Below are 24,032 nucleotides of genomic sequence, written 5' to 3'. Positions count from 1 at the left end.
CTCCATGGTCTCCCCAGCTTAGGCCCCTCAGCTAGCCTCCACCCACTCCTCCTGCCTTTGGGGCCCTCCTTAACTCTGCTCCCCGCAAACACCACACTCTGCCTTCCCACACCTCGTGCCTTTGCACAGGCTGCTCTCCTGCCTCTAGTGAACCCTGATGTCTTTTCTATGGCCTCCCAAAGTGCCCCTGCCTCACGCTGGCTCCACCAGCCCTGGGGCAGGGACTTTCTGACTCTGAGCCTCTGGATGTGGACCCCCTGAGGCTGGGAGAGGCCACGCCCATCCCTGATCACTCAGTGAAGGGTCCTGGCCACTGTGACAGCGGTGTGACAGCGGTCACACAGCAGGGCCGTGCCAGCCCTTCCACGATGCTGCCCCCGAACACACCGTCCCCATAACATGGAGACTCAGGCACCAGGTGCCTTCAGACGCCCACACCCCGAGTGCCCCCTGTGGCCCTTGACTTCTCAGATGTCAGCCTGGGAGGCAGATCTGCCAGAAAGGGTGGCCTTGTACGACCGACCGAGGCTGGCTCAGGACCCACACCTACGGCCTGACCTGCTGATTCCTGTCAGCACTTTTTGAGATTTCTTCCTTTGTCTAGGAGGCTGAAGATGGGGCCTGAGGCTCTGCAGCTTCTCCCAGGGGGACCCCTAGGCCTGGATTTCTGGAGTTTTCCATACGTTTGGCCTGGAGACCCAGTTCTTAGGCATTCCCCAAGGGTCTCAGGACAGAAGGGGAACCCACTCTGGGCCTACCAGTCCCCCAAAGAGCTGGCCCCAACCTTGTCATAAGGCCCCGGAAGTCCCCTTTCAGCAGCTCCGCCTTTGGGCACTGTTGAAATATACTTTTTATTGCATTTCTGCCGTTTTACAAAAATATGACAAAATAAATTAAAAACAAATAAATAATCGCCTATTCTGGGTGTGTTTTCTGTTGTTTTTGGGGGGTTTCTTTTTGTTTCCCCCTATCCTGGTCGAAAAGAAAACGGCAGATAGAGGGGCCCCAGGCCCCCGGCCCTGCCCCAGGAGGGGGCAGCCAATACTGGGGTACATCGGGCCCGGCCCAAGTGTTTTCTGGGTGGCGGCCGCCGCCCCGTCTGTGATTGATATTGCATATGAAAACAGGAAGGCAGGCGGGCGGAGCTAATGCCAGCCGCTGGGCCAGCACACGGCCTGAGGACTGGGACTGGAGCTGGGGCTGGGCGAGGGCGCGGGGGGCTGGGGGGGCACGGAGGTGGGAGGCGGCAGCGGCGGCGGCGGGAGGCTGTAGAAGCTGGCATCCCCCGGCAGGGGCTGGGGGACAGGCGGGGGCCCGGCGAGAGCGCAGGGCGGGCAGTCAGTGGCAGCAGGGGCCTGGCGGGGAGCGGCGCCCTCGCCCCCGCAGCCCCACGGCCCATCCCACTGCCAGCAGCCCGCGGGGGGCGTCGGGGGCCGAGGCATTGGTGTTGGCGGCGGTGGCGGCGGCGCAGGGCTCCGGCTGCGGCGGGTGCGGAGGGCCGGGGCGCCCACGGGGGCCAGCGCTGTCCCTGCGGAGGCGAGAGGGGCCGTTCCGGGGAGATGCCGTCCCCGCCGCTGGGGACCCAGCCCGCGCTCCCTCTGGGCTTTCAGGCACATGGAGGGCCTTATTGCTTCTGATCAGTGACAAGGGGTGGGCTTCTTCGGGTGCATCCCCGGCCTCTGGGCACTGGGCCCCTCCCCTTCACGGAGAGAGGGAAGTCTGAGGAAGTCCCGCTGACTTCCGACCTAAGTCCCTGGTGCTACAGCTGCCACCTCTTGGGCTCCCTGGGATGGGTCGCTGGACCCCGGGCATGAATGAGGTGGGAGGGGGGGCAGTGAGGCCTGTGACTCTGCTCCGCGGACACAGGGCTGCAGCCCTGAACTCCCCTAGTGGGCAGCCTGAGCCCCACCTCCAAGGAAGGCCTCCAGGAACAGCTTGGGCTGCAGGACGGGGGCTTGCATAGAGGCCTGGGGGTTCCGGTCCCCCAGAGTGAGCTGGGTGTGGGGTCTCATGGGGGCAGGAAAGGCTAGGCCAGGTGGTGAAGGGGGCTCCCTCATCTCTCCTGGCACCAGAGCATGGCAGGTGGGCACCCTGGGAAGGGATCTGGGGGACAAGGGACTTTGGCATCCCTCCCCCGGGGATGAGGAGGGTCAGGCACAGGGCTCCAGGCTCTCAAGGACCCGGAAAGACTGAGTAGGCTTTGATCAACAGGCTCCATGTACCACACACCCAGGTCCCCAACTGGTACTAGGAGACCGAGCCTCCCCTGTCCGCTTCAGCCCCTCTGCCCACGCCTGGACACCCCACCCCTACCCCCAAAGCCCAGCCCAGAGTCCCCACCCCCGAGTTAAAGCTTGTGACCTGAGCTTTCCTCTTCGGGCCGGGGTGTGTCCGGCTCCTCAGCTGCAGCCTCGTCCGCCAGCCCACTCCGCTGGGCTCGGCAACCGCCACCGCCGAGGGTCCCATCCTGCCGGGCCTGCCCGCCCGCCCCGTTGGACCCGGCCTCCGCCCGGGCCCCACCGAAGGGGAAAAGTTTGCCGGCGTGGAAGGCCTTGGGTGGAGAGTGGCTACGCTCTGGGTCCCGCCGGGTCTCAGGTGACTTGAGGAATTTGAAGCTAAGGAAGGCTGGCAGGCGGGTGTCGCTGCCAGTGGGCGACTGGGCAGGGGTTGGCCGGGTGGTGAGGTTGGCCCCTGTGCCGGCCGGCGAGGAGGACGAGGCCCCAGACGACAGGAACTTGCCCTGCAGCGGGATGATCTGCTTCAGCTTCATGACGTTGTTAGGTGCCAGCAGGGACCCCGGGCGCTTGGGTCGCTCCGGCCCATGGCCACCTGCCCCACTGCCCTTGGCCTTGGCCGAGGTTTTCTCCGGGGCAGCAGGGTCCAACCCAGAGCCCTCAGCTCGCGCCTCCTCTCTGCCACTGGCGTCGCGCTCCCTCCGGGCATGGTGCTCGGCGTGGCGCTGCCGTTCCTCCTCCTCCCGCCTACGCCGCTGCTGCTGCTGGTAGCGGTGCTGGGCCTGGCGCTCGTGTCTCTGAGGGCAGAATGGAGCCATTACGGGCACTGGGAGGAGTGAGTGTGTGAGCAGCTGCCCACCCAGGCCCAGGCCCACGCTAGGGCTCTCCTGCAGAAGTGGGGAGAGATCCACACACTTCTTGGGTTCCAGCTGCATCCCTGGACCCACCCCAGGGCTCTCAGAGAACTGAGAAGAGAGCAAGCATTTACTGGCCACCAATTCTGTCCCCGGTCTCATGCCAGACACTGTCTTAGAAATTGGGAGAGTTAAAACAAATATTGGGCCTCAGCAGTTCCCTGCTTTCTGGAGAACTGGGGAGAGACAGAGCTGTGACTGTCCAGTGGCCAGTAGCCACACACGGCATTGTTAATTAAAAAAAAAAAAAATCATTATTTTTGGGCCCCGCCACATGACTCGCAGGTATCTCAGTTCTCAGACCAGAGACTGAACCTGGGCCATGGCAGTGAATCCTAATCGCTAGACCAGCAGGGGACTCCCATGGTTTTGTCACTTTAAATAACTGAAATAAGGTAATTCCCTGGCAGTCCAGTGGTTAGGATTCTGTGCTCTCACCGCAGAGGGCCCGGCTTTGATGCCTGGTTGGGGAACTAAGATCCCATAAGCCACGAAGCATAGCCAATAAACAAACAACCAGGTAACTGAAGTAAAAGCTCGGTTTCTCAGTAGCACCAGGTCCCATTGCAAGCGCTCATTGGTCATCTATAGTAACCGGCTACATGGGCAACCCAGAAGAGAACATTTCCATCACTATTTTTGGGGCTTTCCAGGTGGCGCAGCAGTAAACAATCTGCCTGTCAATGCAGGAGACTTCTCATAAGAGACTTGGGTTCGATCCCTGGGTTGGGAAGATCCCCTGGAGAAGGGAATGGCTACCCACTCTAGTATTCTTGCCTGGAGAATTCAATGAACAGAGGAGCTTTGTGGGCCCCAGCCCATGGTGTCACAAAGAGTTGGACACTGAGCAGCTGAGCACACACACATGGGGGGCTCCACTGGCTGGTGGCGATGAGCTCCCTGGCCCGCTCTGCAGCTTTCTGGGGAACGTGGCACAGGCTGGGCTTCTAGAAAGCATCGGCTGTGTCCCTGACCCCACACAGAACAATGCCCAGCACGCTGGCAGATGACAGTTCCTAAGTGCTGGCCTGGTGCGGGATGCCACCAGGACCCCAGAAGGGACCAGGTCCTTTTGAAATGCTAATTATTACCCTAGGCTTCCCTGGTGACTCAGATGGTGAAGAATCCGCCTGCAATGTAGGAGACCTGGGTTTGATCCCTGGGTCGGGAAGATCCCCTGGAGGAGGGCATGGCAACCCACTCCAGTATTCTTGCCTGGAGAATCTCATGGACAGAGGAGCCTGGTGGGCTACAGTCCATGGGGTCACCAAGAATCGGATACGACTAAGCAACAAACACTAACTGCACATCTACCCTCCTAAGGATGTGACTGCCCAGCCAGGTGACGCATAGAGGCGACTCGGGGAGAAGCCCCTCGGAGCAGAGATGTAAAGCATGCCGGGCCCTGGCCCACGTACCTTGAAGGCCTCCCGGCGCTGGTACTCCAGCTTGGCCATCTCCTCGGCCACCCAGCCCGGGATGTCGGGGATGGCCACATGGATGAGGTACTTGAGGAGCAGAGCGAAGTGCTGAGGCGACAGAGGAGGAGGCTGCAGGCACGGGGACACCCCCCAACCACCGCCTGGGTCCCCCACCCGGCCACCGGTCCCACCTCGAGCACCACCACGGACACGATGGCTGCCTCGGGACTGAGCCAAGGGAAGAGGCGCTGCAGCTGCCCACACTGGCCAATTAGATAGCAATTGACCACGATTGCCAGGACGCCCATGACCTCCATCACCTTCTGCGGGGGTAGGGGGGACAAGGGGCTCAGGTGGGGTCTGGCCAGCCCCCCCAGCACCCGCTCCACCTCTGGGCATCCTGGCTCAGAGCCCTTGGCCCTTCCCCACCTGCCACTGGCCAATGCTTTCCACCCGCTGCCCAAAGGGCCGCTGCAGCCCCGTGCACAGCTTGAGGGCGTCACTGCGGATCTCGATGAGGTTGTTGATGAGGGCACAGAGGGCAGCCAGGGGGAAGGCAGACGAGAAAAGCACGACATAGCCAAACTGCACGAACATCTCCTGGTAGTCCTGGAATGTGTCCTGTGGGCAGGCACGCAGTGGGTGGGCCTAGGCTCTCCCCCAACTCAGGACACCTCTTCCCTCAGCCCACCTTCCTCTCATCAAGCCCGCCTCCCTCAGATTATCCTTCATGGACCCAAGCTCAGCAAGGTTAGCAAGTTTCTGACCACATAAGGGTGAGCCGCTCAGTTGTGTCCAACTCTTTGCAGTCCCATGGACTGTAGCCATGGGATTCCCTAGGCAAGAAGACTGGAGTGGGTTGCCATGCCCTCTTCCAGGGGATCTTCCTGATCCAGGGATTGAACCCGTCTCCTGCATCGCAGGCAGATTTTTTACCGTCTGAGCCACCAGGAAGGCCCTGATCACATAAAGGGGCCCATCATTCCTTCCTGTCGCTCCCACCCCACCTCCACCGTCAGACCGTGTGCCCAGCCCGGCCGACGGCCCTGCCCCCACCCTCAGGTGCCCTCCTCACCTCGTATTTCTTCATGCAGCTCTCGAGCTCCGCCTGGGTGAGCTGAGACGAGTGTTCCTCCTCGGGTGGGTCGATCCAAGACGACCGGTTCTGCCGCCGCTGCTTCCGGGCTGAGTCGCCTGAGCCCGGCTCTGGATCCGGGCCCCCATCCGGCCCCTGGTCTCGGCCCTCGCCTCCAGCCCGGCGGAGCAGGACAGCCGGGGGAGTCTCCCGTTCGGGGCTGCTGGGAGCCCCCTCAGCTTCATCGTCCTCCTCGGCCAGTGTGAACACGCCCGGTTCCAGCCCCTTCTCCACCATGGTGGGGCTCCCCTCCTCCAGGAGGGCCTCCTGGCTTGGGCCCGGCCGACGCCGCCCAGCCCCCCGCTCGGCAAAGCTGACCTTCTTCAGTCGGAGCCCGCAGTCCAGGAGGCCGCCCTCCTCGCCTTCCTCGTCCTCATCCTCCTCCTCTTCGTCCTCCTCCTCCTCCTCTTCATCCTCCTCCTCTCTGTCCCCCCGGGGCCCGTCCCCCACCTCTCCCCCTTCCCCCGCCGGCCGCCGCTCCACCGCGGCCTCCTCTTCCTCCTCAGGTGCCCCGCAGCCCCCGCTGAGACACCTGCGGCCCCCACCACTGCTGCTGCCACCACCACCCTCTTCAGCCGGGGGTTCGAGGTGGCGGCGTGCGGGGCGCCGGAGGCTCAGAAGGCCAAGCAGGGCACGGGCCAGCTCCCAGGCCGCCCGCAGGCCAAGCTCTCCTCGGCCCAGCCGCCGATACAGGTGGGGCTGCAGAACCTCTCGAACATTCTGGAGGAACTGGCGGGTGATCAGCAGTGTGGCCAGCATCTGGGGGTAGGAAGGGGGTGGAGAGCGGCCTCGTGGGGGGCGGGCGGGGCCCTGGGCACTGGGACAGGCTGTGGGCACCCACCATCCCAAAGCACACATCCAGCCACAGCCTGAGCCCAGTCTGGATGTCCCCGGGCACAGAGGCAACCCCAAGCCACAGCTGGGCGGGCCACAGCGCTTCTAGCTGATCACCTGGGAAGGCCATGGCCTCCCATCATGCCACACCTCCCGGATCTCGGCTGGTGCCCAGGGCCTCCAGGGGCTCTTGACACCTGCACGCAGTCAGTGGAGCCCCATCCCTTCAGAGCATGCACCCTCGGCTAGGCGTGAGGCCCCCGGCACAGCCACACTGACCACCCTGGCAAGGCCCCGAGGGCTCGCCACCACCTGCCCGTACTTTGGCCCGGGCCTCAAGAAGGAGGCCCTGGAGGGAGAGGAGGAGCAGGCGGAACCGCAGGGCCACGAGCGGGACCAGCACCGCCCAAAGCTGCCGCTCGAGGCTCTGGGACAGGGACAGGACGATCAGGAGCTGTGGAGGGACCGACGGACAGGTGGACAGACAGATGGGGGGGGCATGACAGGCAGAGAGAGAACACACAGACAAATGGACAGAGAGGAGAGAAGGATGGAGGAGGAAGGGAGGGGCTGGAGAGCCCTTGGACCCCTTGGGCCGGTCTGGCCCCACAGCCAGCTGCCGTGGGGGCACTGCTTTAGGCCAGGCTCTCACCTCTTTCAGGCGTTCCATGTCCTTGAGGTAGAAGCCGATGTAGAAGAGGCTCAGGTATGAGTTGACGAACTGGAACTGTGCGAAGCAGGCAGGGGGGTGGTCACCCTGCCATGTCTGTCCCAAGGAACCCCCATGTGTCCCCTGTAGAACCCCTGCCTGGGGACTTCCCTGGTGGTCCAGTAGCTAGGACTTTGTGCTCCCAACGCAGGGGGCCTCAGTTCGATCCCTGGTCAGGGAACTAGATCACATGTGCCACAACTAAGACCCGGTGCAGCCAAATAAATAAATATTTAAAAAAATAAAAGAAGCCCTGCCGGCTTGCTGGCCACCACTCACCAGGACGACCTTGATGATGAGGTGCTTCTCATAGGCACTCTCCAGCCGATAGTTCTCTGGGGGCCAAGGAGACGAGTGAGAGTGTAGCCCAGGCCGTCATGGGCAGCAGGGACCCCAGAAGGCAGTGGGGCCCTTCCTGCTGGGGGCTGAGCAATGGGACCTCCGCTCACAGGGCATACCCATGTCGTTGAGCCAGACAGCCAGCTTCTTATAGCCCTCGGCACTTGCGCTGACCAGCAGGGCCAGCATGACTTTCGGCAGGAAGCGGGCAAGACGGGGCAGCCCCTTCATGCTCAGCACCAGCTCCTGCAGGAACAAAGGGGTTCAGAGGTTACCCCGGTCGCTGGGCTCGGCTCGGGGCCCACCTGAACAGGTTGGGGCCGAGGCCAGGGCTAGGAACTGGAGGTCACCTGGAGCTGGAAGCAGCCGAGCATGAGCAGGAACACGCAGGCTAGGCAGGTGAGGCACAAGGGAAGACTCACGAGCATCTGGAAGAGCAGCCGCTTCCAGGGCGGGTAGTAGAACTCCTCGGCCTGAGTCACGGGGCTGATGCGCCGCACGCCCTGGCAGAGGGTGGGGGCATGGCCCAACACAAGATCAGAGGGGCTGCCTCTGTCCCACACCCTTCCCAACCCTTCAAACTCCATGTCTATGATGCTTTGCTATCATGGTTTGTTGTAGTTCAGTTGCTAAGCCGTGTCTGACTTTGTGACCCCATGGACTGTGGCACGCCAGGCTTCTCAGTCCTTCACCTTCTCCTGGAGTTTGCTCAAACTCATGTCCATCGAGTAGGTGATGCCATCCAGCCATCTCATCCTTGCTATCAGGGTGTGTCCACTTAATGCACCCTCCCTAGTCTCTCAAATCCAACTTTCCACACCTCTCCCTTCGGGCATGCAGATCCCTTCACTTGGCAAACCTTCTCAGAAGCTGCAGCCCTACTTCACCTCCCACTTTGTTCTTGTAATGCACTTGCTCAGTATGTTTTCTCTTTTTTACCCCATTCTTGAAGTCCCTGAACTCAGACTGCCCCAACTGACCCTGAACTGGGGTCGTGGCTCCTCCACAGCTTCCCCGGGTGAGTCCAGTGTTCCCCACTTGTAGGCCAGCTCAGCCCCCCTCCGTTTCCACTCCTCCAAGAACAGCGTTGACCAGACCACGTTGAAGAGGGCAAAGACCACGCAGGATACATCCCGGCTTGTCTGAGGGTGACAGAGGAGGGCTGCAGTGTTGGCTGGCCCAGTCCAGGGAGGAAGTTGTCTGAGGTGTTCCACCCCCTGTCCAGTCCACACCCGGCACCTGATCAGCCTCTGTGAATGTGTACAGGACTGAGCCGAAGACTGCTGGGTACACCATTGCCGATGTGTAGAAACCCAGCCAGGCAAAGTACATGGCAATCTTCACACCAAAGTAGTCACAGATCTCATCTGCCGGGGATGAGGAGGGGGCGGTGCCAGTCAGCCCTGCCTGCCTCCTCGGACCCCCACCAACCCCCCACTCCAGCCAGGACCACACCTAGAGGCTGGTTTTCACACACAGCCTGCACCCATGACTTCATGAGACGGTTCAGGATGCGCTGCTCGTGGACTGGGAACACCTGCTGGATGATCCCGCGGGCCGCCAGTTCAGGGACTGTTGGGGAACAAGAATGGGTGACCCCACCCGTCTGCCTGTTCAGTCCTCCTCGGCTGAAACCCAACTTATAACTTTTTGCCTGCTCTTAAACTAGCAAACGCTTTTCCCAGGAGAAGAGTTCTGGGTGAAAGGAACATCATTCCTCAAAATCTGGGAGGTGAAGGGGCAGGTGGGGAAGGGTGCTCGAAACCTGGGAGGTGCGATCCCAGTGGGGAAACCCGTTTTTAAACAGAGCTGCTTGGTTTCAGCTCATTCCTCCAAACGTCTGAAGAATGGTGCAAAGCTGGCATTAGAAGGTTAACTTGCAGCGGCTGGTTTCCTGGGGGATACTGAGGCCCAGAGCTCACCACACAATGTGTGGAGAGCTGTCCATGGTCCTGCCCCAACCTTATCGCAGACCCAGAAAAGGGTTTCTCCTGGACCTGCCTCCAAGGAGACAAGCCCCACCCCTTGCTAAGGCCACACCCTTCAGCTTATTGATTGATCTCCAGGCCCCGCCCAACTCTTCGGGAGACTCTGATTGGTTTCATCTAGGCCCCGCCTTCCTAACCCTCCTACGTTGACAGCAGTCCTCTAAGAGCCCCAGCCAACTCCCCACATATGATTGGAAGCTTGGGACCACCTCACTCACTGATTGGCTGGTCCTCCAGAAAGCGCACATTGTGTAGTGCCTCGCCCTGCTTGGCACGAAGGTTCTGCAGCCAGAAGCGGATGATGCTCTGGCGCTCCTGCAGGGGACAGGGCGTGAGCACAGGGAGCAGCCGCCCACGGGCTAGGAATGTGCGCTGGGGGCCAGAGCCGGCCGCACCTGGGAGGTGAAGAAGCGCAGCTCACTCTCCACATTCTCGTAGATGAAGTCCTCCTCGCAGGAGAAGCCGCGGGTGCCCCCGCCAAACTCGGCCTTCACTGCTTTGCGCAGACCCAGCTCGTCGGCCCCTCTGAGTAGGCTGCGGGAAGGGCAGGGGAGGTGGGATCACGGGGAGACCCTGGCTCACCATCCTGGAACTAGGGATGGTGTACCTGGTGGACGTCTGGGACAAATGCAGGGTGGCTGGACCTCGCAGTTGGCGCTTGGAAGGGCGGGGAGCTGAGTAGCAGGGTCAGCGAGAGGCCAGGGACAGGGACTCGCCTCTCATATGTGGCAGTGACGAAGAAGGCGTACGCGCGTGTGTGGCGGTGGTGGCGGACTTGCACGATGAGCTCGGGGATGCCCACGCGGATGTGGTTCAGCAGCCATAGCAGCGTGTGGTCATCGGTCGTATCTGCCAAGGGGCACAGGGACCAATGGCTCTTGCCAGGAGTGACAGGGGAGCCCGGCTCGGGGGAATTCAGTGTAGGCCCTGGGCGGGTGAGCACAGACAAGTACCTGGGAAGGTCATCAACACGTCACAGTTTTCCGTGGGCACCGTCTTCATCCACGCTTTGTGGGACACCAGATACCGACCTACCTGCAGGAGCCGCTTCCCAAAAAGCTTATCTGGGGAGCAGGCAGCGCAGGCTGGGGTCAGGTCATTCTCAGATGGCCTAGCCTCCAGTCTTAGTCCCTCCAACCCTTGCCTCTGATCACACATTCGCCAGGGCTCCTTGGCACTCAGCTTGGCATTCAAGGCCCTGTGAGCTCTGGCCTTGGCTTGTTTCCTTCCCTCCACGTCCTTGTACCAACCAGGCCCTTCTCCAGGAATGCCCTTCCCCCAGGTCCTCCCTTACAAATCTTACTCATTCTTGAGGCCCAGCTCCGCCTCCGAAACCACAATCGATGGGGTGCTCACTAACAGCTCTGAGCACCTCACTACATTATGTCAGCGTCTCCTCATAGCTGGGTGCGGCTCTTACCCCCATTTCACAGGCGAGGAAACTGAGACCCAGAGCATTTAAGTTACCCAAGGTCACAGAGCCCAGCAGGGATTTGAACCCAGGACCGTATGATTCTGTATCCTCTGTGGAGAGGCGCTCTTAAGCGTATCACTGCTCAGCAGCGATCGAGTAGCCCAAGGGGTGACTGGGCTCAGTCCGCACCGGGGCTCTAGGAGGGGCGTGTCCATATCTTTGCGCTGGGACCCCACACCCGCTGCACCGTTCCAGCCGCGCTCGCCCGGCCGCAGCCGCAGTGCCAGGAAGAGCCGGTGCCTCGACTGGACTCCAGGCCCGGGACGGCTGACTCCAATATCCCTCCCCGTAGACCTGCCGCGAACACCCCAAGCACCTGCAACCCTGTCAGATCCAGGCGCTGCACACGTACCCAGAACTCCGGACGCCGGGGCTGCAGGCTCGCCCTCCGGCGGGGGCCTCTTGCCACGCTCGCCCTCCAGGGACGTGCCCCCAGCGCCGGAGGTGGCTTCCGCCATTGCGAGGGCAGGTCAGGTCAGGGGCTGCGGGCGGCCCAGGCGCCTTGGGGCCGCGGTCTCATGGGGCCGGTGCTGCCACCGAGCGCGCCTGAGGAGGAGACAAAGGCCGCGCCCGCCCGCGCCGGCCGCCGTCCCCGCGTGCCCGAGCGCTGCTTCTCGTCCCCGCCCGCGCGGAACCTCGATTCTCCTTCCCGGCCCCGCGCGCGTCGTTCTCTGGTTCTCGACTCCGCCCGTGATGTTTTCCGAGTTTCGTTCTCGCCCGCCCACCTCGTTCTCTGGTGTTCGTCCCCGCCCGCGCCGAATTTTCATTCTCCTCCCTTTCCCCGCCCGAGTTGGTGTCCGGTCTCGACACCGCCCACCCTGGGCCTGGATTCTCTGCCTTAAAGCCTTAGTTTCCCCGTCGGTTTGGAATCTGAGATGGTCTTGCGGGTAGGTGGTGTGGGTGGGGTTGGGGGGAGCGGGTGGTGAGCCTGGTCGCGGGAGATTCTCGGTAGCAATAACTCCAACCACCACAGGGAGAGTGAGAATAAGTGTATCATGTCTTAGTACATGCTGGATGTGTAACACCATCTTTGTTACCTAGGACACTCTTCAAGCCCTCTTTGTCCAGTGAACTGCTGCACCCTTCAGGATGTAACGTCCTCAGAGAGGACCGGATAGAGTTCCCAAATTTCAGTTCAGTTCAGTCGTGCCGGCTCTGCGACCCCACGGACGCCAGGCCTCTCTGTCAATCACCAACTCCCGGAGTTTATTCAAACTCGCGTCCATTGAGTCGGTGATGCCATCCAACCATTTCATCCTCTGTCATCCCCTTCTCCTCCCACCTTCAATCTTTCCCAGCCTCAGGGTCTTTTCAAATGAGTCAGCTCTTCGAATCAAGTGGCCAAAGTATCAGAGTTTCAGCTTCAACGAATATTCAGGACTGATTTCCTTTAGGATGGACTGGTTGGATCTCCTTGCAGTCCAAGGGACTCTCAAGAGTCTTCAACACCACAGTTCAGAAGCATCAATTCTTTGGCGTTCAGCTTTCTTTATAGTCCAATTCTCACATCCATACATGACTACTGCAAAAAACCATAGCCTTGACTAGATGGACCTTTGTTGACAAAGTAATGTCTCTGTTTTTTAATATGCTGTCTAGGTTGGTCATAACTTTCCTTCCAAGGAGTAAGTGTCTTTTAATTTCATGGCTGCAGTCAACCATCTGCAGTGATTTTGGAGCCCCCAAAAATAAAGTGTGACACTGTTTCCACTGTTTCTCCATCTATTTGCCATGAATTGATGGGACTGGATGCCATGATCTTTGTTTTCTGAATGTTGAGCTTTAAGTCAACTTTTTCACTCTTCTCTTTCACTTTCATCAAGAGGCTCTTTAGTTCTTCACTTTCTGCCATAAGGCTGGTGTCATCTGCATATCTGAGGTTATTCATATTCCTCCTGGCAATCTTGATTCCAGCTTGTGCTTTATCCAGCCTAGCATCTCTCATGATGTACTTTGCATATAAGTTAAATAAGCAGGGTGACAATATACAGCCTAGATGTACTCCTTTTCCTATTTGGAACAAGTCTGTGGTTCCATGTCCAGTTCTAACTGTTACTTCCCGACCTGCATATAGATTTCTCAAGAGGCAGGTCAGGTAGTCTGGTATTCCCATCTCTTTCAGAATTTTCCACAGTTTATTGTGATCTACACAGTCAAAGGCTTTGGCATAGTCAACAAAGCAGAAATAGATGTTTTTCTGGAACTCTCTTGCTTTTTCGATGATCCAGCGGATGTTGGCAATTTGATCTCTGGTTCCTCTGCCTTTTCCAAGTTTAGCAAATAAAAATACAGTTCTCCTAGTTAAATATGAATTTCAGATAAATGAATAAATTTTTAGTATATCCCCAATATTACATGCTTCCCGGGTCCCTCAGTCAGTAAAGAATCTGCCTGCAGTGCAGGAGACCCAGGTTCAATCCCTGGGTCTTGAAGATCCCCTGGAGAAGGGCATAGCAACGCACTCCAGTATTCTTGCCTGGAGAATCCCCATGGACAGAGGAGTCTGGAGGGCTACAGTCCATGGAGTTGCAAAGAATCGGACATGACTGAGCAGCTAACACACATACACACACACACAAATATTGCATGGGTCCTAATTATACTGACAGAATAATCCTTGTTCATCTGAAATTTACATTTAATTGGGGGCCCTGTATTTTCTCTGTTGTCTGACCCCCTGACCATCCTCTGTAGCCTCTTCCATTGGACTGATAGATCAGCGAGGGCAGGGGCCCAGACTGATTCTTCGTGGTTACACGGTAGTCATTTGATGTATACTTTTGACGGATGGAACAGCTTGGAGACAGCGAACGTCATCATTCACTCCTCTTCTACAAATGAAAAGAAAGTGTTTTTTTAACTTTTTATTTTGTAGTGGGGTATAATCAGTTAACAATGTTGTGATAGTTTCAGGTGAACACCCAAGGGACTCCGCCAAACATATACATGTATCCTTTCGCCCCCAAACTCCCCTCCCATCCAGGGTGCCACACAACATTAAGCAGAGTTCCATGTACTATAGAGTAGGTCCTAGGTGGTTATCCATATTAAATACAGCAATGTGAACATGTCCATCCCAAACTCCCTAACTGACAAATGAAAAAACTGAACAGAGCGAGGCGTGGAGCTAACCATTAGAACTGTACTCTGTTCCAGTCTTCCCTAAGGATAGTCGCGCCACCCGCCCGCTCGTCCAAGAACCAGAGAATTCGCCGCGTGACAGTACCCCCGGAGACCCCGCCTATCCAGTGCCTGGAATTCCACCATCAGCGCTTTATTTCGCCGGCCGGAGCTGTCCCGGGTTAACCTGAAAATAATCTCCCCTTTCTGGCTTTCGGGGAGCCAGAGACAGACGGGACACACAACTCCGCACGAGGAGACCGGGGCCAGAGTAGCCCAGAGAGGAGAGAGGACTGTGCTGGGGATCCTAGGGAGGCTTCCTAGCGGAGGGGACCTTGGAGCTAGGCACTGAGGCTCTTTGTCAAGGGAAGGGTGTCTGAGGCAGAAGGACGGCGGGAGGGAAAGCTGGGGAGGGGCGAGAAACTGTAGACTTCTGAGAAAAGGAGAAGTCTTCCCAGAAATTTGGAATAGATTTCCTCAGGGCCAGGGCGTAGGTTCCCCGGAACTCATCCCTCCAGGCCACCGAGATGCTCTTGAAAATGAAAGGCACTCAGTCGTGTCCGACTCTTTGCGACCCCCTGAACTGCAGCCCACCAGGCTCCTCTGTCCTTGGGATTCTCCAGGCAAGAATACTAGAGTGGATGGCCACTTCCTTCTCCATGGGATCTTCCCGACCCAGGGATCGAACATGGGTCTCCTGCATTTCAGGTAGATTCTTTACTGTCTGAGCTATCAGGGAAGCCCCCGAGATGCTCTTGCTTCGACTCAAACCCTCGCCTTCCTATAATTTCCATTGCCCTGTGCCACTCCTCATTTCCGGTGTCTAGGAACCTGGTCCCTCTAGGATCCTAAAAATTCTGTCTAATGTTGCTGGAGGAACACCATTTCACTGCACCGCAGCGTGCGAGCCCTCGGCTTCTTTCCCTGTCATTAGCCAGTAGAAGCGAAGATCTTCAGTGGATGGGCGGTACGTTTTCTACGGGGCCCAATGATAATCGAGAATTGTTGAGCACTTTACCAGTCACGCCGCGGAGTGGGCGGAACCTCCTGCGAGGACTTGCAGACCCCCGCGGCAGGGTGGGCAGGCGGGGAGCTGATTGCGAATCCATGTGGCGGGGGCTGTGGACCCTGGTATCCCGGGCTGCACGTGGGCCTCACAGGTGGGGTGATCTGGGCAAGGGCTGTGACAGCGTAGGGTGTTGCTCGGGCCCCAAACCCTCTCCCTGGGATCTGGGGGCCCGGTTCCCTGCGGCAGGACCACCTTTCGCTTCCGTCCAAGCCCCACCCCCTGCCGCAGAGCCCACCGCAATCCAGTCTTCTTCTGGCCTCAGAACTTCCGATCAGTCCATCCCCTAGCCACAAAACTTCCACTTGGGGGATCACGCGACCATCGAGCCATCTATCCACCTGCCACTCTGGCGTCAGAGCTTCTCAGATGCACTGACTCTCCTCCTCTCCAGTCCCAGACTGTGCACGCGCCAGGGCAGTGGTTACCGGGCCCCCGGTTCCGGAGCCACTATCTTCGCTCTGAGCTCTGGCCAAGGCCGCTGCGGCATCGCGGTGATCCGAACCAGCGGCCCTGCCAGCGGCCACGCCCTCCAGAGCCTCACGGCGCCGCGGGACTTACCCCCGGCCCGCAAAGCCTGCCTGCGCCTGCTCAGCGACCCCCGTTCTGGGGAGCCTTTGGACCGCGCGCTGGTGCTTTGGTTTCCAGGTACGGGACTTTCAGATCCGGAACCTCAAGTAGCTCCTGTGACCCAACTTCCTCCTTCCAGGCGGTCGCCCAGGCTGTATCCTGCTGACACCCATCTCTTCAACATACTAGGTCCCCAAAGTTTTACCGGTGAGGATTGCGCGGAGTTCCACGTGCATGGAGGGCCAGCCGTGGTGAGTGGTGTCCTGCAGGCCCTGGGTAAGTCTGCAGCCTTGGCTTTGAGGTATTGCTACGCCGGTGACCTGGGTACGGGCCAGGGGCCTCAGGATCTTGAACCTTCCCGCAGGCAGTGTGCCAGGGCTGAGGCCAGCGGAAGCAGGCGAGTTCACCAGGAGGGCGTTTGCCCACGGGAAGCTGAGCCTGACGGAGGTGGAGGGGCTGGCAGACCTGATCCATGCAGAAACCGAGGCGCAGCGGCGACAGGCCCTGAGGCAGCTCGATGGGGAGCTAGGTGACCTCTGTCGCGGCTGGGCCGAGACCCTCACTAAAGCAAGTACACTCATACCTTGCCGCAGAGACACTACCTAACCTTTTCCTGTGTTAGAGTTTCCTGTCTATGAGCCTCCAATCTGGTCCCTTAAGGTCAGGCTGGACCCGGGCACCCACTCGGGGTGAGTTTCTGTATGACCACACTACCCACCTCTCCCTCCCTCAGGCTCTGGCCCATGTAGAGGCCTATATCGATTTTAGTGAGGATGACAACCTGGAGGAAGGCGTCCTGGATCAAGGTGGGTCCCCCTGGGGGTGGGAGGCGGAGACATCTGGCATCCAGCCCCCCCAGGTCCTCTTACTCTCTCTCTCCTTTCCTCCATCCACAGCTGATAGTGAGGTGCGGAAGCTGGAGGTGGCGCTGGGCGTACATCTTCGAGATGCCAGGCGCGGGCAGAGGCTCCGCTCAGGGGCGCACGTGGTGGTTGCGGGACCTCCCAACGCCGGCAAAAGCAGCCTGGTGAACCTGCTCAGTGCGTGGGCAGGGGGCGGGGCTCAGGGCAGGGGGCGGGGCTGGGAGCTAAGCTGCTGAGCTTTCTGGGGTAGGGAAGGGGCCTGGGAGGTTGAAAACTGTCCGTCCCGGGGGTGGAGCCTAAGGGAGGGACCCTCTCATCTCCACCACACCCGCTTCCTCTGAGCCCACCCCCACCCCCAGGCCGGAAGCCTGTGTCCATCGTGTCCCCGGAGCCGGGGACCACCCGAGATGTTCTGGAGACCCCCGTGGACCTGGCCGGATTCCCAGCGCTGCTGAGCGACACTGCGGGGTTGCGGGAAGGCGTGGGGCCTGTGGAGCAGGAGGGCGTGCGGCGTGCCCAAAAAAGGTGGGCAGGAGGGAGGTAGGAGGGGGAAACGCGGGCCCTTTGCTGTTTCTACCAGTTGCATTTCTCTTTCATTAGTCCTTAATGAGGAGAGATTACTAAACCCCGTTAGGTGGGGCCTCAGTTCTTTGGGGAGGGCAGCTTTTGGGTTTGGCCTTTACTCCGTCCCTGCCGAATGCTCTTCATTGCGCAGCTCTGGGGTCCATGCTCCATTTTCCCGCCTCCCAGGCTGGAGCAGGCTGACCTCATTCTGGCCGTGTTGGATGCTTCTGACCTGGCCTCTCCGGCCAGCTGCAACTTCCTGGACACCGTTGTCATCCCGGCAGGAGCCAGGAACCCCAATGGGAGCCGCCAGCGCCTTCTGCTTGTGCTGAATAAATCAGACCTGCTGCCCGCTGGGCGCTCAGACCTCCATCCTGACCTCCCCTCCCACCTGTTGCTGTCTTGCCTGACGGGTGAGGGGCTGGACGGCCTCCTAGAAGCACTGAAGAAGGAGCTGGCTGCACTGTGAGCCCCCTTGCCCACTGGGCAACCTCGCTCTGTCCAAGTTTGGGGGCTAAGCCACTGGCTTTGGGCAGAGCTGGCCCTGCCAGCTCAGTTTCTGTATCTAAAAACGGGGTACGATTGTTCCCCTTCCCCCCACTTTGAATGCCGAGAGAGACCTTATCCTTTGTCCCTTCCAGGTGTGGGGACCCGTCCACAGGCCCACTTCTGACACGGTCGAGGCACCAACACCACCTCCGGGGCTGCCTGGATGCCCTTGGTCAGTACAAGCAGGCAAAAGACTTAGCCCTGGCAGCCGAGGCACTTCGGGTAGCCCGAGGGCATCTGAGTCATCTCACTGGTGGAGGGGGCACTGAGGAAATTCTGGATATCATCTTCCAGGACTTCTGCGTGGGCAAATGAGGGGACAGCGGAAGCTCAGACCCAGGCTGGAGGAGCACCCAGAAGCCTTGGGGTATCTGGGAACAGCTTAGGCCAAGGGGGGGAACTTGACCACAAACCACAAAGCCTCTGTTGCTGGTAGTGACTGAGCGGCAGCCGGCCAGATTTCGGGGGTTTGGCGCTGAGTGGGGCTGAAGGGAGGTCCTTTTGGGCCCATGATGCTGGGGGAGGAGGAGTAGAGGATCAAGACGGAGGTTGAAAGGTCTCAGAGGTTTTTGTTTTATAGTTTTTAATTTATTTTGCAAATACCAAAGGAAGGTAAAAAACAGGTGATCCAGAAATATTTGAACACCCTCTCCTTGGTGGTTGTATCCTACCAGAACTTTCTGTATATGTTTGCATATTTGTGCCTATAAAATATATTTTGTCTTGTATTTTGTACACAAATTGGTGTTTATTGCTCTGCAAACTGTCCTTCCCCAACACTCACCACCACCACCACCACCCTGCACCACAGAGCGTGCAGGATCTTAATTCCCCAACCAGGGATTGAACCACTGCCCCCCTGCAGTGGAAGCTGGGAATCTTAACCACTGGACTGCCAGGAAAGTCCCAAGCTGTCATTCCTTTTGTGGTATTAATCTTGAAACTTTGCTGCTTTTCTGCTCAAATTGACTTGCAAAATCCCTTCTTCCTTTCCAAGCTTAGTCATCCACTCAGTGGATATTTATCAAGTCCCTACGATGTGTTAGAATCGCACCCATCATTTGAGTGCATCTTCGTAACAGCACAATGCAGCGGTTATGTCGTCATAGTTTTACAGATGAGGAAGCTGAGGTTCAGAGAAGTATTTAGTTGCTGAAGCCCCCAGGGGATTTGCACATAAGGTTAGATTTCAGTTTGAGTTCACTGGGGGCCTTCTGGGTAACAGACTGAGTGCAGGGGGCTGGAAACAGAGGGGAGTAAGTAGGCATTGCTCCTGCTCCTGTTTTTTTTTTTTTAATTTTCAGTTGTTCTTAGTCTTCATTGCGATGCATGGGCTTTCTCTAGTTGCGGAGCATGGGCTCCAGAGTGTGCTGGCTTCAGTAGCTGTGGTGGGCGGGCTTAGTTGTCCCCGGGATGTGGGATCTTAGTGCCTGGACCAGGGATCGAACCTTCATCCCCTGCGTTGGAAGGGGGATTCTTAACCACTGGAATGCCAGGGAAGTCCGCACTCCTGCCCTTATTAAAGAAGAGACACAGCTCCTTTTGGTGAGGTCGGATGCTTGCTTGCTCAGTCCCTTAGTCGTGTCCAACACTTTGCAACCAATGGACTGTAGCCCTCCAGGCTCCTCTGTCCATGGGATGATCCCAGCAAGAAAACTGGAGTGGGTTGCCATTGCCTCCATCAGGGGATCTTCCCAACCTAGGGATCAAACCCACGTCTCCTCCAACTCTTGCGTCAGCAGGCAGATTCTTTATCACCGAGTCACCTGGGAAACCTGAGTTCTGAAGGCTGCTGTGCAAACGTATGATAAGGAGACCTGACCTGGTCAGGGATGGATATGAGGGTAGATATGGAATTTACTCTGACATCTGAAAGGTGAGAAGAAGACGGAAGAGGCCAGCAGGAACATCCCAGGCAGAGGGCAGGGCATGTGCAAAGGCCCTGAGGTGGGAACATCACAGTGTGTTTGAGGGGCAGCGAGGTGGCCAGTGAGGCTGGAAGTAGAATGAGTGAGTGCTAGAAGGGAGAAAGAAATCCCGGAGAGGAGAGCCTGATAGTGAAGCCTTTGATTATGGGGACTTATGGGGGATCTGAGCTTCCCTGATAGATCAGTTGATAAAGAATCCGCCTACAGTGCAGGAGACCTGGGTTCAATCCCTGGGTTGGGAAGATCCCCTGGAGAAGGGAACAGCTACCCACTCCAGTATTCTGGCCTGTAGAATTCCATAGACTATATAGTCCATGGTTGGGGGACTATAGTCCAAGGACGAGGCGGTTTGTGGTCACAAAGAGTTGGATACGACTGAGTGACTTTCACTTATGGGGGATCTGCTGTTGAGGCAGTGGCAGCCCACTCCAGTACTCTTGCCTGGAAAATCCCATGGATGGAGGAGCCTAGTAGGCTGCAGTCCATGGGGTTGCTAAGAGTCAGACACGACTGAGCGACTTCACTTTCATTTTTCACTTTCATGCATTGGAGAAGGAAATGGCAACCCACTCCAGTGTTCTTGCCTGGAGAATCCCAGGGATGGGGGAGCCTGGTGGGCTGCCGACTATGAAGTGACTTAGCAGCTTAGCAGCAGCTGTTGAGGTGATGAAGCAGCAGAGGGCGCTTTGCCCTAACAAAAAAAGTGCCTGACACTCCAGTGACGTTCCGGCCCCCTAAGGTCTCAGGGATCCAGGCTTCCACGACCCACCTGATGGAATATGAATAGTTAACTCCCCTTTTGCCAGAGGTGGAAATGGAGTCTCAAATAGGGTCAAGCTCTTTTCCAGAATCAGAAAAAAATCTCCACCTCCAGTAGTTGAAGATACAAACTCTCAGATTTCAAGGGACACAGGAGCAGAGGCTGGGAAGTTTCCAGGGCCCATCACGCAATTATAGGGACTCTCTGACTCCATTTCATCATGGCTTCATTGCAATATGTCACTTTCTGTTGATTTGTTTGTTTGACAGCTGGGGTCCCCCCTGAATGGGGGGCTCCTGGAAGGGAAGGGTCACGCCAGTTCAGTCCGTGGATATTACTATTAGGTCCATTTTGCAGAAAGACAAGAAGCAGCAATGTAGGTGTAGAGAGGGTGGGTGCCCAGATGTCCTTTGCTTGGGGAGGGTCTGGAGGGCTCCCAGCAGGGAGGAGTGGGGTCCGGGTGGGGAGAAAGATGCTCTTGGGAAAGGATGCCTCGGCCCCGCCCACTTACCCTGTCCCTGGCACATCACGGACTGAGGTCCTTGGCTACAGTCCCTTTTTTCCAAGAAGGGGGAGGTGGTTTGTGGGAAGCAGGCATGGGGGTTATTTATAGAGGTCACAGGAAATCCCCAAAGAGTCAGAACCTCACCCAGTGGCTGGACCACAGGATCAAGGAGGGGGGTCTGCCAATTGCTCCCTGACTAGGACTCAACCCCCACCTGGTTCTCCGGGCAGGGCGGGGCCCGCATAGGGCCTCAGCCTGGAGAAGTCAGAGCTCCAGGATCAGGACTGGAAAGAGGGAGGGATGGTGTAGGGGAAGTACCCCAAAGGAACCAGAACTCTGGGGCATTCAGAGGGGCTGCCAGGGGGAGCGATCTCTAGGGTGGGGCCTTGGGGAATTGGCAGGCGAGAACAAAGCCTTCTAGTCTGAGGGCACAATACAGATTAAAAGTCACTGAGTCTTCGGTCAAAGAGTCAAATGTCTGGAACAGCTGCACTGGCTGTGGGGAGGAAGGCACAAGAGAGCTGAGGATTAGGCCTTATTCCCAGGGCACTAAGGAGCCAGGGAGGGTGTGAGTGGGAGAGACACACGGTCAGATCCTGGGATGAATGGATCCCTCTGGATCAGCACGGAGGCTACAAAGGAGGCAGAGGCTGAGGCCCAGGTGTTGGAGGACTGACCTGGTACCGTGCTGTGCTGTGCTTAGTCCCTCAGTCGTGTCCGACACTTGGCGACCCCATGAACTATAGCCCACCGAGCTGGTTGGAAGATTGATATCCTGGGATGCTCTGAATGGGAGAGACCAACCAAGAGTCAAAGACCTGCATCCATGGGTCCAGAGAGTTTAGAATGATGATTTTTTTTTAAATTTATTTATTTAATTGGAGGATAATTACTTTACAATATTGTGATGTTTTTTGCCATGCATCAACATGAATCGGCCACAGGTATACATGTGTCCCCCTCATCCTGAATCCCCCTCCCTCATGTTATTATTATTATATTCATTTCTAGGTGAGTAAATGGAGGCTGAGATCAACTGAGCCAAAATTTGAATGCAGGAATGTCGGGGTTTGGAACCCAAACTCAGAACTGGCTGCTGTCAGCGTCCTCCCCAGGACTCCTTACTCCTGGCTGCTCAGGCAGTAGGCTCAGGGTCAGGGACGTCCCGGCTTCCTTGGGGCCTCCAGACTGGCCCGTCTGGGCGGCTGGGCCTGGCTGACCCTCCTGCCCTTGCTTGGCGGGGCCCCAGCCGAGTGTTTCCTGCAGCGGCCTGTCTCTCGCCCGGGTTTCCGTATCCAGGAAATATCGCTCCTTTGTCCCTCCTGACTAGCTTGCCCTAAGCGTGGCATTGCCAGCTCTGGCTCCTCGTGATTCATCTCCTCCCTGTCAAGGTCCCAGGGGATGGGCTGGGCTGGGGGGACAGACAAGCTGAGACTCTAGATGACAATTTTTAGGCTGTTCTCCGCCCGATGACCATTTGCTTTGTTTCCTGGAGTTTTTGCTTCTCAGGGACAAAGTGCTAGGAATGGGGTTGCAGAATCAAAGGATTTGTTTGTCTTCACTTTCCACGCCCCCTCGCCCCCCACCGTGCTCCACAGTTTGTGGGATCTTAGTTCCCCGATTAGGAATTGAACCTGGACTCTTGGCAGTGAAACCAAGGAGTCCTAACCACTGGACTGCCTGGGAATTCCCTGTCTTCACTTTTATTAAATATCATTAAACTTATTTCCAAAAGGGCCCGGATGAGATGGGCATTTCTACCAGTCCTGTAGGAAAATGCCCTTTTTTCTACATCTTCACAAGCAGTAGGGATTATGGCTTTTTATCCTTTTCCTTCCCCCACCCCAGTCTAATTGGTATGATATGATTTCCCTGGGTCCCTCTAATGTGCAAAATTTCCCTGGCTTCCTACTTATTTAGTGATCAGTGAGTTGAAGTGCTCCCAAACTGGACACTGATGCCCTTTCTAACATCTACCTTCCCATCAAAAATCCCCTCAAAAAACAAATGCCTGGGACTTTTGTGAAATTGTTCTGCAATAAGGAGTTTCTGCAAAACAGGCTACAGTTCCTCAGTAATTATCTGTACCTGGGGAAATCTTTGCAAACCTACCAAAAACAAAAGCTACAGGTAGACAATCTGCTTTTTCAGAAACCGATTTGTATTATTTAAGAAACTGCCTTAAAAATGTGTTTATTTACTTCTGACTGCACCGGGTCTTTGTCGCTACGCATGGCTTTCTCGAGTTAGGCAAGCGGGGGCTGCTCTGTAGTTGCAGTGACTTCTCTTGTGGCGGAGCACGGGTTCTTCAGCACTCGGGCTCAGTAGCGGTGGCACACAGGCTTAGTTGCTCCACAGCATGTGGGATCTTCCCGGACCAGGGATCGAACCTGTGTCCCTTGCCTTGGCAGGAAGATTCTTAACCACTGGGCCACCAAAGTCCAAGAAACTGCTTTTTAAATATAGTTATGTATGTGTATAGCTGAAATCACTGTGCTGTACACCTGAAACTTTCACATTATAAATCAACTGTGTGTGTTATGTGTTCAGTTGCTCAATCATGTCCAGCTCTTTGCGACCCCATGGATGCAAGGGCTTCTCTGTCCATAGGATTCTGCTGGCAAGAATACCAGAGTGGGTTGCCATTTCCTCCTCCAGAGAATCTTCCCTACCCAGGGATCAAATCCACGTCTTCTGCATTGCAGGCGATTCTTTACTGCTGAGCCACCAGGAGAAGCCCCAGTCAACTATACTACAATAAAAAATGAAAAAGAAACTGCTTTTTCAATTTCTGTTTAAAAAAAAAATTTTTTTTAATCTGCTATTTTAAAAAAGCACTAAATTCATATTATTGCTGTCATAATGGGGGGCTTTGTAGGCATTTCATATAACCCTTATTGATTACATGATTTTGCCATTTCTCTTCACATATAGAGATGCCTCAAGCTTCCCCTTTGGCTCCGTGGTAAAGAATCTGCCTGCAACGCAAGAGCTGCAGGAGATGCGGGTTTGATCCCTGGGTCAGGAAGATCCCCTGGAGGAGGGCCTGGCAACCCTCT

The 24,032-nt window shown here is 57.1% G+C and overlaps 2 protein-coding genes across 6 annotated transcripts; one reads left to right on the top strand and one right to left on the bottom strand.

The window, feature by feature from the left end:
- Window positions 1-832: 832 nt before the first annotated feature.
- Window positions 833-11,720, bottom strand: ANO8 (anoctamin 8). 3 transcript variants are annotated; one of them, XM_070792569.1, is made up of 19 exons: window positions 11,401-11,717; window positions 10,528-10,638; window positions 10,291-10,423; window positions 9,970-10,108; window positions 9,793-9,889; window positions 9,042-9,158; window positions 8,826-8,953; window positions 8,567-8,728; window positions 7,937-8,089; window positions 7,706-7,832; window positions 7,527-7,582; window positions 7,191-7,265; window positions 6,861-6,992; window positions 5,645-6,463; window positions 4,999-5,190; window positions 4,761-4,892; window positions 4,567-4,677; window positions 2,362-3,031; window positions 833-1,528 (listed from the first exon to the last, which is right to left on the bottom strand). In XM_070792569.1, exons 1-19 carry the CDS (start codon window positions 11,504-11,506, stop codon window positions 1,146-1,148), a joined length of 3,843 nt encoding a protein of 1,280 aa, XP_070648670.1. In that variant the 5' UTR covers window positions 11,507-11,717; the 3' UTR covers window positions 833-1,145. The 3 variants fall into 3 exon arrangements, with proteins under 3 accessions (XP_070648670.1, XP_070648671.1, XP_070648672.1); XM_070792570.1 differs by lacking the exon at window positions 6,861-6,992 and having other exon boundaries at window positions 11,401-11,716; XM_070792571.1 differs by lacking the exons at window positions 4,567-4,677; window positions 4,761-4,892; window positions 4,999-5,190 and having other exon boundaries at window positions 11,401-11,720.
- Window positions 11,721-15,145: 3,425 nt separating this feature from the next.
- GTPBP3 (GTP binding protein 3, mitochondrial) lies at window positions 15,146-18,508 on the top strand. Of its 3 annotated transcripts, XM_019963888.2 has the most exons (10): window positions 15,147-15,328; window positions 15,629-15,882; window positions 15,994-16,080; window positions 16,169-16,371; window positions 16,538-16,610; window positions 16,701-16,844; window positions 17,027-17,192; window positions 17,418-17,696; window positions 17,873-17,952; window positions 18,075-18,508. In XM_019963888.2, the coding sequence occupies exons 1-10, from the start codon at window positions 15,276-15,278 to the stop codon at window positions 18,164-18,166; spliced, it is 1,431 nt and encodes a 476-aa protein (XP_019819447.2). In that variant the 5' UTR covers window positions 15,147-15,275; the 3' UTR covers window positions 18,167-18,508. The 3 variants fall into 3 exon arrangements, with proteins under 3 accessions (XP_019819444.2, XP_019819447.2, XP_019819445.2); XM_019963886.2 differs by having other exon boundaries at window positions 15,149-15,328; window positions 17,873-18,508; XM_019963885.2 differs by having other exon boundaries at window positions 15,146-15,328; window positions 16,538-16,844; window positions 17,873-18,508.
- The last annotated feature ends 5,524 nt before the right edge of the window (window positions 18,509-24,032 follow it).

This window comes from Bos indicus, chromosome 7 (genome assembly GCF_029378745.1).
Source record: "Bos indicus isolate NIAB-ARS_2022 breed Sahiwal x Tharparkar chromosome 7, NIAB-ARS_B.indTharparkar_mat_pri_1.0, whole genome shotgun sequence".
Classification (NCBI taxonomy): domain Eukaryota; kingdom Metazoa; phylum Chordata; class Mammalia; order Artiodactyla; family Bovidae; genus Bos; species Bos indicus.
Note: the sequence above shows the minus strand (reverse complement) of the source record. Positions and strands in the feature narration are given on the sequence as shown.

What these genes read in the sequence shown, in the direction of transcription:
- ANO8 (XM_070792569.1), bottom strand. Translation starts at nt 11,506, where the DNA reads ATGGCGGAAGCCACCTCCGGCGCTGGGGGCACGTCCCTGGAGGGCGAG. An exon ending in TCGGCTGCTTCCAGCTCCAG is followed by an intron (nt 7,833 to 7,936) that starts GTGACCTCCAGT and finishes TTGTTCCTGCAG; the next exon opens with GAGCTGGTGCTGAGCATGAA. An exon ending in GCTGCATGAAGAAATACGAG is followed by an intron (nt 5,191 to 5,644) that starts GTGAGGAGGGCA and finishes GCCTGCCCACAG; the next exon opens with GACACATTCCAGGACTACCA.
- GTPBP3 (XM_019963885.2), top strand. Translation starts at nt 15,276, where the DNA reads ATGTGGCGGGGGCTGTGGACCCTGGTATCCCGGGCTGCACGTGGGCCT. An exon ending in GCTGGTGCTTTGGTTTCCAG is followed by an intron (nt 15,883 to 15,993) that starts GTACGGGACTTT and finishes TCAACATACTAG; the next exon opens with GTCCCCAAAGTTTTACCGGT. An exon ending in TGGTGTCCTGCAGGCCCTGG is followed by an intron (nt 16,081 to 16,168) that starts GTAAGTCTGCAG and finishes ACCTTCCCGCAG; the next exon opens with GCAGTGTGCCAGGGCTGAGG.